Raw genomic sequence first — 16,219 nt, 5'->3', positions numbered from 1 at the left:
TGTTTTTGTGACTTTTAAATAAGCTGTTTCTATTCGACTCTTTGCCATCAAGCACAGATCGTTGTTTCACCAAATTTCCAGCCTCTCACTTTTACTCGGCTGATCATCATCATCATTACTATCCTTGTGTTTTCCTTTCATAAATAAACTGAACTCACCCTCCTTGTCTTCTTGTGTTGTCTGTTTGTGTATTCACCATAGAGATTTGTACATTAATAAACTGCCATCTGATTCCTTGTTGCTTGTTTCTTGAAATTATTTCTGCCTCTTGCTTAAAGATAAATCAGCCATGAATCACAAAGTCATCAAGATAATAAAATTCTGTCAAATCGCTTTTAAAATAAGATTTTGTAACATTTACAACTTTGGACTCACCTTAATGTGAGTGACAGGACTGGACGCTCGCTTCTCGCTCTTCAGAGCCGAGGGGGAGAGAGGCCCGGAGGAGTTTGGAGCCTGCGGGAGGGGAGTCATCTTGGCTCCTGGTGAGATCTGCATGCTCGCCAGCTGGGCGGCATACAGCTGCTGCAGAGAGAGAAGAAACCAGAAAAAAAAAAAAAAAACGACGGGCTATTAACATCGCTCGCCAGCAGCTAGTCAGTGGCTTTCCTCTTTCATTCTCTCTCCTCTCTTTTTCCCTTTTTCCACACACACACACACACACACACACACACACACACACACACACACACACACACACTCGCGCACACACACACACACACACACACACACACACACACACACACACACACACACACACACACACACACACACACACACACACACACACACACACACACACACACACACACACACACACCCTTGATCCTGTTGTATGTTTTATTTTTTTTGGCCGTATCCTCCCCCTGGTCCTGCTCGCAACTTCTGAAGTTTGATGGGAGTGTTTTTGAGCCAAATATTGTGCAAAAAAATGTGCATGCACCCGAACACAAACCTTCATTTGATAGAGACAGGAGTGTCCCGAACAAATGGGAAATTTGTTCCAGCTAAACATTTTTTTTTCCAATTATGTACAATCCATCTCTGACACTTATTCTTTCAACAGATGCTCGGAGCAGCTTGTGCATCAATTTGAATCAGGAAATAAATCCAGACAATGGTTTAAAGACACTTTTGAATGCTTTGAGGTTCAATATTGACGATCTATAGAACCTGATATTCATGACATGGTTCTGCAAATAAAGACTTTTTAGACAATGCTCTGCTCAGTATATTGTTGATGAAAAAAATGCTGGAGAAAGAAAGGACCACAATGAACGTGAAGCCAATCAGAAAAAAGCACTGCAGTTCCTCAAGTGTCCACTTGAGGGTGGTTCCACAAGCAAAGGAGTCCCTATTAGGTCCTGTATTAAAATGCCAATTTTACAGCAGAAATAACCATATTTACATCCTGGTAAAGAAAAAGCTTTTGGTATGAATAGCTCATTTCTTTATTGGTACACACTGTACAGGGGTTACATTTTTCATAACTTATTTTACATGTAGTAAGCCTAAGAGTTATTCATAAATTTGCATCATTTGGGGGGCATGTCTGAATTGACTGAATTGACTGTTGTTTATGTAAATGCTTTTATTTATTTTACAGCTTTTATCTGTTTTCTAATTGTTTGTATCTCTTTTTAATTATCTTATCTTGTTTTATTGTATGACCTTTTTATTGCTTTTTTTTGTTGTTTTATTCTATTTATTTTAATTGTTACATATTCCTACATTTGGACCCACTGGTCTACATTTATGTGGCTGGTTTCCAGCGATGCTTGGGTTCTTGTCATGTTTTGATAATTATGCTGGTATCATTTTTGTGTGGCTTCTCTTGCTGTTAACATGTTTTGTTGTTGTTTAGGTTCAGTTGCGTTTGGGTTCTTCTGCATGTATGTCAAAGCACTTTAACCCTTGCATTTGAAGGTGGTACCAAATAAAGGAATGAGTATTATTATTGTAGCGGTTTGTCAGGAGGCTGAAGACCCGCCTCAGCTCCACCTCTTTGCATGTTTCTGGATTCATTGGTTGAGAAAGCATTTCAGATAGCGACCACCAGTAGTGTAGTGGCGTCTAAAGAAGTGGGTGTTCTGCTGTCTTAATTTTTCCAACAAATGTTTTTTAAGTGACCCGTCAAGCAAATAATAAACGGCCTCTTTTATAAACAGAGACATGTAAGACTACTCTGGCATATTAGCCAGTTAGAGACAGTGTAGGGAGCGTCATCCCTTCACCGTTCTAGGAAAAAAATTGCAGCATACTACTGAATATTGTCAATGAATTATTGAAGTGATTCAAAGAGGATTTGGAAGTGGGTACACCCCGTATACCTGTGTATACCCTGCACTACACCACTGGCAACCACCATCTTTGGGCTTCATAGCGGCCCTTCAGAAACCAAAGGACGGTCTTACAGAGTCCATGTTTTATACAGTGTGAAATACATAAAGTGGCTGTTTTTTTGAAGGCATTCCAAGCAGAGCTGTGATGATAGTAGTCAAAGCAATCGATTAAAAACTAGGAGAGCGAACAACAGGTTATGAGTTTCAAAACCACTCGAGACCAATCTTGTCATATTTGGTTTGTCCTTGCTTTGAGAGTGGGCAATTGAGTTTCTTCTCTGACTTCCATCCCAAAGACAATGGTGGATAATCATGTTTAAGTAGGGTTAGTCATGCTGCTGATGAGTCAATTTAAAAACACTTGAAAATAGAGAAAAAATAATAGAACACTTTAAAAAAGCCTTGGAAAATATCAGCCGTCTGCCTTCAGCATTGGACGAAAAACATTAAATGTAGCAGAGAAAAAAAAAACACAGTACTGATTTTCCATCCAACAAAAATCAAAGAGTCAAATACTCGGCCCACAGTCCAGGGTCTTCTAAATCAAAGCTAGCTGGCCAGACAAACCACTGCCTGTAACCACTGTCAACCCCTGTCTAAATGCATCGGAGTGTGAGTGCCGGAGTATCAAAGAGCCTGTCCTCAGGAAAACCACCCAGACGTGGCTGGCCTTCGCTTAGACTCCCTCCTCTCTGTCTTTCTTTTCTGCTTTCTTGCTTTCCTCTCGTTCCTCTCACCTCATCTATACTCTCCCCCTCCTTCTATGTCTCTGTCTTCGTTTTGTCCTCCTCCCTTTTGATCTCTCTGACTCTCTCTCTCTTTAGTTTTGTTCCAAAATAACTCTTCATATCATCCCCACCTTCTCCATCTCTCTCTCTCTCTCTCTGTTTTTATTCTCTGCTCCCTCGGCCTAAACGGCCCCCAGTGTTGTGAGATCTGATTTCCCTGTAGTCAAAACTGCAAAGCCTCCTGGGAGCAGAGATCCAAAAGCAAAGAGAAAGAGAGAGAGAGAGTGTTGCCCTTCAGACACACGAGACCACCGTCGCTTTGCCGTCGAAGCTCCAGGCTCAGCGGTTGGGGCCATGGAGAGAAATTGGCTGGCCCTCTTTCCACTTCTCTCAGAGCGATATTAAACACAAACAGAAGGGGCCTCGCCACTGAAACAAAGCCCTGATGTCACGCCGCTTATTTTCCTTGGAAGGCACCGTGAGTGCTCGGGCCAACCCCTGGTGATATGAGATCCCCGTAAGAATGTGCCTTGAATGGCTGCTGGTGAGGCCTCTCGCGTCAATCAAGCCGACCGCAGAGTTACTTCTGGTGATGCCTGATATTCTTACAGCACTGAGGGGAGCAGACACATGAGTCTTTGAGGTAAAACACACAGTTAGGGTCTCACACCCGCGCCTGCCTGTGTGCAAACCCACCATCTGCTATTGTGCTGTTAGCAGCGATTCCATCAGCAAAAAGAAAAGAGAAATGTTGAACAAACAAAAGGCTGAGAATGAGAGCTTTTACCTGATTTTCTTAAAGACACTCGGAGATTGATTGGTGACTGGGGAGGCCAATGTGCAGCGTAAACAACACCAACTACAGCCTGTACCATTCAGTCGACCCCCCCAAGGGAAAACAATGCCGCAATTTCCGAAATTACAAATTGACAAAGGGGGCCTTGGACTACTCTGCAGTTGTCCGACTATCTGACAGTGCTTGAGAGCTTAAGTGCTAACTGGACTAAAACCAAACGATTAGTCCGTCATTTTTTCCCCTCCTCATCATCAGCAGGTTTTTTAAGTCTTGGCCTACGATGGCATAATCCTTTGAATTATATTTATGCATAAGTTTACTTTAATTTCACGTCTCTATAAAAGTTAGAAAATCGCTTTAAAAGGAATATGTTATGTATTGGATGACTTGAGTGTATTGTTACATCCCTGATGACTGGCCTGTCCCATTAGGACTGAGTGGTGAATCCCTCTTTTAGTGTTGAGCTGCTATCGATCTCAAGAGTACACAAAACAAATGAGGGTTTGTCTTTTTCAGCAGGTTTCCGAGGGGAGGAAGAGAGCAGGAGGAGGAGGAGGAGGAAATGTATGGACTGCCACACAGAGCACGAGGCTAAATATTGCACCTGGAGGCTAAGCTGTGCCCGAGACACTGAATGAGATCCACAGAGAGAGAACAGCCACATAAAGACAACCATTATCTCACTTCCAGTTTTCTTTCACAGAACAGATGCTTCATTTTTTATTTTTTTTTAGTCGAGGCATCTGATTGCCTTCCAATCATTGTCCTTGTTTTAAGACAAAGGAATCCATTCTGGCCTGATTACTGTATGTTGGCAACAGGGGAGAAATGATTGCTCCGGGGCACCAAAGTTTGCTCTAATGCACCGTCTCCATGCCTCAGACACACTAACAGAAAAAGTCCAAAACATAGAGACACACAGCGAGAATCTGTCTTATGATTTCAAGAAGAATGTCGGCCAAGCAACTGTATTTCACTCACATTAGCCGTGACAAAGGGGGGCTTTCTTCAGTAGGAATCCACTGTTTGTGAAGGGGTCTGGAAACAATTGGGATGATCAGGTTCCCACGCTGATAGCACTGCATTAGCGCTAACCATACTGCAGGGTCAGGTTACAATCGGTCAAAGCTATAGCCAAATATTTCTGACATCCTGCAGCTGATTTGATAGGTTTATTTAATTGATTGAGGCAGAAATGTACGGACATTAGGCTACTGATAGCTCCTGTAACTTTCTGAACTTTGACCGTCTCTTTAATGAACTTCTTCTAGGTTTATTTTTCCAAAGCATGAGATTATGCCGTCTCCGTTTGCCAGATTACGCCTGCTTGACCATCAGTGCCAGCCAGCTGTCTGAATGCATGCTACAGGCAGAAACATCTGGAAGAGTCTGGCTACAACATCTGTCCATCCAGCAGCAACACAGATCTGGCATTGAAAGGATTGGATGCCAGCTGGTGTGTTCTTGACGACAACATGCAGTGAAGGAGAAAGCAGCTTGCGTAGAACTAACATGCTGTGCCTAAGTGTTAACACTAATGGACAGTTTGACCATTGTATGAAGAAGCATAGCTGAGACTAAAACAATTGATAACAGACAAGATGTCAGTGTGTGCACTAGACCAACGTCTGTACAGTAGTTACCCCTTTGAATCGCGACAGAGTGACCCACCAAGAGGCCGAGTCGTCTGCTAAACAGGCAGCAACGTTCAACACATTGTATGTGTTATATAAGATGATTGAAGACCCATTAATGCATGCAACTGCATAACTTACATTTACTTCATGCTATAAAGCACATCCCATAATGCACACACTGTAAGAGCTTGTCTGATACACTCTCATTTTTAATAGCTGCCACACTTCATTCTGGCTCATTTCATACATCACCAACGTGACAACCAACAAACAGCTCAGAGTCAACGGGTCAAAAGGCTGCAGACAGTTTTTCATGCATAATAAAAAAAAAAAAGCCACATGTCAAAGAGTCACAAAGAGTGAGCTGAAGTTTGTCTGCAAAGCTCTGGGTTAATAAACGCACATCACACTCACATGGATTGTGAGAAAACTGAATTTCCATACATTCATTGTCCCTCACCTCCCAAAGGCAGAGCCCATGAGAGAAGCAGAGCCAGAGCTGAGACAGCGAGAGAGAGCCACTGTGGCACTACAGCGTAACCGCCATGGCTACATGCAGGCCAGAGGGCTTAAGATAGTGCGGGATGAAGAGTTTCCTGCAGAAACATCGAAGCTGAAATAAAGACCCCTGCTCACACCAGGAGTAACTCTCACTACACCACCGCACGCAAATTCTTTGCAATGAGTTAGGCTGTTGTTAAGACAAATATGCAGAGTGCAATGCATCATACTTCATCTTCACCACAGTATGCAACCAGTGTCTGAAAAACCTTACAACGTTGTAACAATGTGATCATAGCTAGTGGAAAAAAAGAAGATAGAATGAAAAAGGAATAACTAATGTCTACCAAAGAGGAAAAAGTGTATTCTGCTGTCAAGTTGTCAAGCTCTCTGACACACAAACAGGAAGCTGAAACACAGAGATGCGACATATATGCTAAAAGTCCACACGGGTCATGATGCAGGGGTGAAGGTAAAGCGTTGTTCACTTGAAGAGGCTGCACCACAGCAACATCACAAAGTAAGCATTTATTGAAGAGCAGAACACTTAACAGGTGTTTCTATTATCACCCATATCCTGTATCACTATTTTGTTTCGCACAGTAGCAGCAGAGCACAAAGAGAGCCACTGTCTGAGATGAAGATATATAACTAAACAAAATAAACTCGTAAATCTCGTCATGATTGCTTTTGGCGCGCGCATTGTTGTCAAAACAATGTCCAAACATGTGCTGAAAGCCAGCGCCTCCGTCTCACAAAAAATTCCTCAGATAATCGCTCTTTTTTTCCCTCTCTCATAAACACTTCCCCCGCGCTGCCTCTCTGTCTTCCTCCCTCTCCCGGGCTCCTGCTCGATTTGAGACAACGGCGTGATGAGACGCTTCCTCTTTCATTCAGGTTCTTCTCCGCCTCTCATTCTCCCCGTCTAAGGCAGTGTTCAGATGTGAATGACTTTGCGTCTCCGACATCATTCATCCTCTTACCTCTCTCACACAAGAGGAGGGGAGAGAGGTAAGAGACTCTTTTAATCATTTCAAAGCCAGGAGTGGAGACGGGCTGCGCCGCCGCTCGGCTCCCCTCAGCCAGCGCCGCACGGCACTTTGCAAAGTCAATAGCTGCTAATGAGGGCCTCCATCAGTAAAACCACAATGCAAATTGAATAAACTGAGATAAGGATTCTTGCAACATCCAAAAGCCATGCTATGCTAATGACTTGACGTGATGAAGCAACGTTGTTTGCAGTGAAAAACACTTTTGTTCTGTGCTCTGAGAGAAGGTAGAGCAGGAGGGGCAACCGGGTTCCTGTTGTGAAATCCCAAACGAGCAGTGATTTCATTTTCCTCCTCTTTATGTCTGTTTTTGTTTCGGTTGTTTTTTTTTTTTCTTTCTCAATGCAAATATGCTCTATGATAACCATTATGGGTATAAGTGCTATTCTCAAACCACAGGTGTCAAGCAGTAATAAAATATTTGATGAATTGCGCGGGCCAGGTGTTGTGCTGGTGGGGCGGAATTCCTCTGTGATTCATCATAACAGCTTTTGTCTGATGCAGCTGACAGGCAGCAGATAAGCAGGTTAGCATGTTAGCAGGTTAGTGTCGGCCTATAGAGCTGCGTCTTCATTCAATGTGTCGTGCTGTTTTATTAAAAAGACTTAACTCCATTTAAAGTCATCAGGAAGTGAGCCTGTGATCTGAGCCGGCTAATGTATGCTGGCCTGCCTCCAGCTTCAATGAGTGTTTCCCGCTCCTTTAAACCTTGGAGTCTTTTCTTACAGGGTGTTTTCACAAGTATTTGTGTTCATTTACTGCAACATCGAGCAGCTGAGAATCTAGATTATCAGACAAGAGAACAAAAGTCAAAAAAAAATAAAAAAAAATGTATGTACTCTTTTCCTCGTCTGTGAATCCTGATGGCATTCCTCTCTTTGATTTTCTTTTGCTTAAGTCAGACCCTCTGTCATGGCGACTCTCACCTCTGATGTAAAATATCTGCTGCTTTTTTTAAAGCTTTACGGTATTTTCTTTCCTCAGGTCAAATCTATGACACACTCAAGTAGGTTTCATCATGGCCTTGGCCTCTATGCACATTATAAAAGGTGTCATGTACTGTGTATAGTCTAAATCTGTATTGTGGACTTTGAGGTCAGCACTGGACAGACAGCATTAAAAGACTTTTATTTCATTGAAATCTTGAAGGTTTTTTTCCGACCACTTGAACTCAGGGCGAGCTTATAAAGTAGTAGGAGTTTCTTTGAGTTTGCCAATGCTCCTTATCTCGACTGTCTTTTCTATCGAGCTCCTCGCTGATCTACAGTTGTCCTGGGTTCTGGCCTGCTGGTTACACCCTGACGATTAGATGTGTACGTACTTTTTCAGTGTACATTACCATAACTTATCTTTATCACCATGACAGTTTTGGTTATTATGCTTCTGCTGTGTTTATTAAGACCAGCATCACTCCAGCGATCCTCATAGATATCAAATAGAGGCTTTTCTTTTGGGTGCTTTGCTGGATTGTCACAATTATACAATTTATTTTTTCACAACATTAAGAAATAATATTACCAAGATTTTTAAGTTTTTCATCCAAAGGGTTAAACAATTATGGTTAAGAAAGTACGGCTGTCCAATTCCATAATTATTAACTTGGTAAATGCTAAATGGACTTGAGCTTGTATATCGCTTTTCTAGTCTTCTGACTACTCAGAGTGCTTTTACACCGCAGGTTACACCTACACATTCACACACTGATGGCAGAGGCTGTTATGTAAAGAGTCCATCAGGACTAACTAATCAAATTCATACACGTTCATACGCTGCTGAGGAAGCAGCAGGAGCAACTTGGGGTTAAGTGTCTTGCCCAAGGACACAGCGGACATATGACTGTAAATGTAAAAGTTTAAGTACTTCCCGACTGAAAGTAAACTTAAAACATGGAGATCATATTGTGTTTTTAAGCATTTGGTATCAAAAAGTATCAAACATTTTGACAGCCTTATTAGGAATGAGTCAGACCTGAGAAAAATTAGGACATTTTGGATTTAGTTACAGCTCACTGGCTTACTAAGAGGTCATATTTTCCTGTGTTCAAAGGTTGTTTGTTTGAGTTTAGAAGTGATTCCAGGTGAAACAGCAGAATGTCCACACATGCCCACCAACCTCCACACGCTTTTCATCACTTCATTGTCTTGTTTTCTGTTTGTCTTCACCGATTATTTTCTTGTTGGAAATCATTACTCATCCCTTTGTACAGTTTCATTTTTAAAGGTTGGCTCACATGGATTACCATGTGTTTTCTGACTCATTTAGCGGCAGCCATGCAGCTTGTTAGCACAGTGCGGGGAGTCTTCAGGAGACCAGGTGTGCTTTCAAACGTACCTGTAGTTGTAACGGGCTGAGTCCAGATGCTGCTGCAGCTGCCATTGTCGATGGAATGAACTGCATGGGGTAGTTCTCACCTGTAGAAAAACCAAAACAACACATATTGTATAACGAGGATGAGGGGGGAGGGGGGGTTACTGCACAAGAACTAACCTGCTCTTAACTTTCAGCAAGCCTCTGTCTGTCTCTCTTTGTCTCCTCTCTTTGTCTCATGTTTATATTCATGACAAACAAAGGGTCACAAGTGTTTTATTCCAATGTTAATAACTTGTATTGTTGGTGCTTGAGTGCAGCGCTCCCTCATTGGGATGCACTCAGAAATTCATATATGAAAACCCTGAATAACCCCTACTGTTTGTCCCTAAAAGGCTTTCCATGTCTGCGCCTTTGTTGCAAACAGACCAAAGTCAGAGGAGAGTGTAGAATAATGGCTTTTTAACCCCTTTCTTCATGTGTGCTCCCCTCTCTGCAGCCTGGTGGGGGTGCATGCTCATGCAGCAGGACTAAACTGGGCTTATTCTGTTTGGAGTGCGGGGGGTCAGTGGTGAGTGGCGTCAGACGAGCACCTGGAGGAATGCATGCAGGAATGTGTGAAGGACGAGAAAGCAGGTGGTGTCGCCAAGCCGGCAAAACGCAGAAAGATGTGTACTTGAAGTTTGTTTGTTTGTGTGTCTTCGAAGTGTTTAGTTGTGAAAAATCCCTGTGGACGGTTGAAATGTTTGTGCATTTCTTTTAGTGCAATTTTTAGGAATGCATGTGATTCCTCTGTCTGCATCGTCCCAAGCATTGTTGGGTCACTGCGTACAAGGAGAACATGCTTTAGAGTGTGTGTGTGTGTGTGTGTGTGTGTGTGTGTGTGTGTGTGTGTGTGTGTGTGTGTGTGTGTGTGTGTGTGTGTGTGTGTGTGTACATATATGTATGTGTGTAAGAGTGTGAAATTCCATGTTGCAGATGTGCTGTGCAACCGACATGCTTTCAGCGCGCCGTAAAAGAGACATTCCAGTCCTCGCTGTGTCCAATGTATTGTTCCTGACGTGAACAAGCAAGGCTTGTAAATCTCTCCGCTCATTTCCAGAACATTCCTCACCTGACACACCTCATTAACATAGACTGGGATCCCTGTGTGTGTGTGTGTGTGTGCATGTGTGCATGTGTGTGTGTGTATGAGAGACTGTTTCTCTTTAGTTAACGATAGCTGTCAGAGCCGTAGAGCTTTTGTCGGAGGGTGGTGAATGTTTATCCAGAAAACATAGATTCCTTAACATCCTTTGGTGTCTTGTGCAGTTTTTACAGTGTGTGTGTGTGTGTGTGTGTGTGTGTGTGTGTGTGTGTGTGTGTGTGTGTAATATGTTTGCATGCGTTTGCTTGTGTGTGTGTGTGTGTGTGTGTTTGTGTACCTGGCTTGTAAGACATGCCCGGTGGGAAGAGGAAACCTTGCTGTGCAGCGGCGGCGGCTGCCAGAGAGCGCTGGTCGTGAGGAAAAATTGGGATCATCAGAGGCTGCATGTGACCCTGAACCTGAGAGAGAGAGAGAGAGAGAGAGAGAGCGAGAGGGGGGGAGGGGGGGTGGAGAGAGAGATGTTTAAAGTCCTTACATGAAACACTTCATTAAAGTTTGACAAGGTGACTAAAAACACCTCTAAAGACCATTTCTTTACACACATACATGATACACACACATTACAATAAGAGTGGAGAAATGAACGAGGGGGAAAATGAAAAAGAGTAAAATTCAAATCAAGAAAGAAAATTGAAGGCAGAACAGGAAAAATCAAAAAGAGATTCTAAAAAAGGAGATGGTCAAGATTCAGAAAAGTTGCAGACAAAATTGGTACCAACAGCTCATCAAGGTTAAAAATGAACAAACGTGAACCTCCCACAGTTCTGATCAGCAGGGCTGACGAGACCAAACAACAAATCAAGATCCTTGGGAGACGAGTGCTGAAACGTGAAACAAAATGCCTTTAAAACAACAGAGAGAAATAACCGCTGCTTTCATGTCGGCTTGAAAGACTCTTTTAAAAAAAAAGTGTGGGCTCCGACTGAGGAGAGCAAATCAAAGATGAGCCTGTGGGAATCTATTAGCGCTGCTTGTACTTAAAACCACCGGACCGTCTTTCTCTCTCTCTTCCCTTCCATCTCTCCCTTTATCTCATCCCTTTCTTTTTTCACTTCTGTCTTGTAAAAATGTTTGTCTTTCCCCTCCTCATGTGTTCCCTCTTCTTGTCTTACGTTTCTCCTTTTATCTCTTTTTCTCGTTCTCGTTCTAAGTCTGAACGTAATTTGGTAAGATTTAAAACCACTATAAAGTCGTATAAATGTTAATATAAACAAAGTATATTCTAGTGATGGAAAGGATTCTTTTTAAACCATTTAAAGGAGATCTATGAGTTGATTTGCATATAAAATACAAGCTTCAGTTTTACAGTTAACAATAAAATCCTTTCTTAATTTTCTTCCTCATCTATTCAAACATTTTTTCTCCTTTTGTAGTTTTCTTTCATTTTTTTCTGCTTCCCGTTTTATTTTTTCCTTCAATTGACTCAAATTTCTTAAACTTCTGAATAATTCCTGTTCCTTGCACTCTCGTCTTTTTTTTGTTTCTCGCTCTTTCACTTCATCTTGCCTCTTTTTTCTATCAGGTGTCGTTCTGCTTTATCTGTTTTTCAGACATGATGAGGTTTGTCCTCTCTCTTCCTCCTCTCGTTCTTGTCAATTTCTTGGTTCATCAATCTAATTTCTTGGCTTCTAAAATCTCTTGCTCAGTTTTTTCATCTTTTTTTTGCCTGCTTCTAGTGTCCTCCTTCTCTAATTGAACCATTTCTTGTCTTTAACCTGTCAGACTTCAGTCGCTCTCGGCCTTTCTTCTTTTTTCTTGCTCCCTCCTCTCTCACCATTTTTTCTTCTTCTTATTCCCTGTTTCAATCTTTGAGATAAAAGCTTGTTGATGTGTCTCTCTTTCTCTGCATGTTTCCTCCTTTCCTCCACTCAATGCCTTCCACCTCCATTCATCTCCTTTACTGCCAATTCATTAAGCACACTGCCCCTTCCTCCTCCCCCCTCCTCTCAGTCCTCCTGGGACTCTTCATCATTAGAGCTCAAATCACACAATCAGCAGGTTGTGTGGTTACACTGTTTCTTTGCATTCGCGCTGCGTTGTTGGATTAGATGACTGTCCTTTGGGATTTTAATGCTGTATGTATATGTGTGTGTGTGTGTGTGTGTGTGTGTGTGTGTGTGTGTGTGTGTGTGTGTGTGTGTGTCCGTTCAAAGAGCATGACTAAATAGAGGGAGCGAGAGAGAGAGAGAGATGAATAAGACTATCTTTGACTCGTGTGTGCGTTCGCTGCAGAGCCGGAAAGATTAGTCAGTCTATAAAGAAGATCAACAGGAAATTAATGGACGACAAATTTGATAATTGATTAATTGTGTAAACGATTTAGGAAGTAAAAAGAATTTCCTGGTTCCAGCTTCTCCAATGTGAGGGTTAAATATATACACTGAAAATGTCTCTTTATGCTATATGGGAATTTATCACGCGCTTTATTAAATAACAAAACACACATTTATTTACCTCCATATCTCAATGTGTACTAAGAATATTTCATTAATATCATAGCAACAGTCAGAAGAAACAGAATGTGATGTCTAGTGTATATTCATGCATTTTCTTTTTTTAAATTCATTGAACAAGATTAAAGCTTGATTGAAACATTTAGAGTTTTTACATTTAAAGCTGCTATGAGAAATTCTGAGCAAGTTTTGAAAACAGACTGAAATGAATGTCAATGACACTCTATGAGCAACAAAAGCAAACGAGAGCATCAGTATAAAGATAAACTATTTTTATACAAAAAGATTTTAATGTTGTAATCTGCTGCTGCAGGGTAGGTATGAGACCAAGAGCCTTTGTAAACATCTCAATGAGTGATACATTCAGCTGTTTATAGAAAGAAGGATGAGACTTTTTGTTAAAGCTCCTGTGAGGAACCTTTGGTCTGAGGGGGTTTTGGCACCCCCTGTGGACAAATGACACGTCTTTATGTCTTTGGTGATCTTGACTCGTGACAAAAAAACTCATCTTTCTGTCTTTAAACAGTCAAAACTTCACTCCGAGTGATTAAAGATTGTTTCAGCAATCTGCATGTATGACACCTAGCCTGCAGCAGAGGTATCAGATATTAAAAGTTACATTAAAGAAATTATAAATCTCCTCACTAATGGTGTTGTGTGCTTTTTTAGGCATTGCAGAAGTATAGTTTCAGTTGGTTTAATTACCAGTAAGAAACCCCTCACAGGACACACACACACAATTATCAAAGGCAGGTGCACGGCTCTGTCCACAGGGGGCGCCAAAACCAACACAGAACAACCAAAGTTTATAATCGCATCACTCATGAGATGGAATCTAAAAGTTGTACAGCCGTACGTTTTTCCTCCACAGTAACCCTAAAGAAAGGCCATCTTCAACAACCATGCTGCATTTCTCCCGGAGGAATATGAGTACATTTGCAAATTAGATTGAGGTCTTTCTATTAAATAATGGGATGCGGTGTGTGGGGGAGTCACATTTTGATTATGATGTGGAAGAGTTCAGATAGAGGTCAAAGTGAAAAGAGGTCATCTTCAGACGTCCATGAAAAAACGGATGTCATGCCTTCTTAAAACATTATGCAGTTTATTTTTTCAAATCAATTATTAAAACAACCAGTTCATCAAAACTCACGCAAATCTTCAATAATAGATTATTTATTTTTAACAGATACCACAATTATATGTTATTGAAAATGAATTTGCAATAAATGTTCAGTTTTTAATAATTGTTTATTCTATTTTTAAGTTTCTTCACTCAGGTTAAATTCCCACTTCCTACCTTTCCATGATCATTAGACATATTTGTAATACGCTCAGCACTTATTTGACTAAATTATTTTAAAAAATGAATCAAATTATAACACAGTTGGGGCGCTGATGGCCGAGCAGCTTGGTCCACCCCCATCAGAGGCTGTAGTCCTCCATGCCCTAAAACAAATTGTGTCTCTGTCACACAGCTGATGAGAGGGTTTAAGCTGTCCCTCACAAAAAGACTCTTAATAGATGTTGAAAATGGGAGACCCCATGACGTAAATAAGTGGTTGATTTAACAGTTTTGTTCCTATGTGTGAATGACATGACCAGAAAACAACACCACACACCAACAGATTCTCGTCATGAGTCCCAACTCTAAAAATGAGGAATCTCACAAAATCTCTCACAATAATCTGTGGGTTTAGAGGAAAAAGAAATGTGATGATGGGCAGCAAGAATTGGCTATAATTTTTTAGACTACTTCTTACTGAAAATTCACACTTAAAAAACTAGGGTAAACATGGATTTGCACACATTACAGCTTGAGTCGAAGGTGAGTAGAAGCTGATTTTTGCTGCAGTTGTTGTGTTTCCTTCTTGAGTCAGCGTTTCACTCCTGTGACAATCCACAGAGTGCGTGCTCGAGCTGTCCTCGGGTTTCACAACAGGAGATTGGATTGTAATTATTAACCATTTGAAATCAGTGCAGATATTTGTCAGAGCAGATTGGGTCACTCTTTATTCAACTCACACCACTGGAACATCTGGCAAGATAATCTTTAGTGATGTGAGAAATGTGACTTTGCTGAGTTTTGACAGAAGGGAGGGAATCAGGCCCAACATTACTTAATGCTTACTTCTTAGAAAGGACACATTTTGTGAAACCAAATTATACAAACAAGTATTTATAGTAACTGCGTGCTAGTTCTGGGTCTTGACTTGTATTTCTATCACTATGAGGACTCCAGTATTAAGCTTCTTCAACCTGAAGAGCGAGGACTTTTTTGGACTTTTTAGTTGGCCTTTTCTCCATCAAAGAACTTTTAAAGGCGTGTATGTGTGTGTGTGCGCGTGTGTGTGTGTGTGTGAATGTTGGGCACATGATTGAGCCAATACGGGCCTCAGACATCTGCGTTATCCACTGCGAGCATTGTTCAGTAAGCATGCACTTACATGTGTTCATCACCTGACCAGCTCTTCAGACAACATTGTTTGGGTCACACTCTGAAAAAGCGAGACAGCTCGGGAAGCCCCACAAACACTCACACACACACGCACGCACACGCACACGCACACGCACACGCACACGCACACGCACACACACACACACACACACACACACACATATAAGGAGTGCAAGGTACTTTTCAGGCATTCCCACACATGCACAAACACACAAAAACTGTCCGACGTCTTGTGACATTGAGAAGAAGGAATGAGGAGAGAATAAAAATGAGTCTGTGTGTCCGAATTACAAAAAAAAAGGAAGAAGAAGAAGAAGAGAGAGGGAGGGGTGGATGTTGTAGAGTGGGACAAAATGCTCCCATTCATTGTATTCCTTTGGGAACACTGGGACTGACTGGGGCTGCTTCACTAGCGCAAACACACAAAGATCTTCTTTTACCGAGGGGGGGGGGGGGGGGGGGGGGGGGGGGGGGGTGCTGGATGAATGGACCGGTGAAGGTGGTGCTGTGGGGGCCCCTCTCTGCTCAGCCCCTAAGAAAACACAAGGCCCCCTTCCTCTAACTGCCCAGCAGACACATCGCCATACACACCTAGGCACAAGGAACATGTGTACACGCGCAGACACACACACACACACAGACTCAGAATTAATGGTGCTCTTGTGAGGGGTGAGGGGGCAATGAGTCCATATGTGGCGTTTGTGTGTGTGTGTGTGTGTGTGTGTGTGTGTGTGTGTGTGTGTGTGTGTGTGTGTGTGTGTGTGTGTGTGTTGATGTGTTTGAGGAGGAGAGAGGAGAATG

The 16,219-nt window shown here is 42.0% G+C and overlaps 1 protein-coding gene across 6 annotated transcripts in view; it reads right to left on the bottom strand.

Annotated features, from left to right (window-relative positions):
• Positions 1-16,219, bottom strand: part of LOC132972902 (transcription factor SOX-6-like) — a 124,316-nt gene that overhangs the window by 23,094 nt on the left and 85,003 nt on the right. For 5 of the 6 annotated variants that reach the window (XM_061036044.1, XM_061036045.1, XM_061036041.1 and 2 more), the window contains 3 exons: positions 10,785-10,905; positions 9,385-9,464; positions 376-525 (listed from right to left, as the gene is read on the bottom strand). In XM_061036044.1, the coding sequence (XP_060892027.1) occupies positions 376-525; positions 9,385-9,464; positions 10,785-10,905 (351 nt within the window). The remainder of the gene's footprint in view (positions 1-375; positions 526-9,384; positions 9,465-10,784; positions 10,906-16,219) is intronic. The other variant, XM_061036043.1, reaches the window with a different exon arrangement.

Source organism: Labrus mixtus, chromosome 4 (assembly GCF_963584025.1).
Source record: "Labrus mixtus chromosome 4, fLabMix1.1, whole genome shotgun sequence".
In the NCBI taxonomy this organism is placed as follows: domain Eukaryota; kingdom Metazoa; phylum Chordata; class Actinopteri; order Labriformes; family Labridae; genus Labrus; species Labrus mixtus.
The sequence above is the reverse complement of the archived record's forward strand: the minus strand, read 5'-3'. Positions and strand labels throughout refer to the sequence as shown.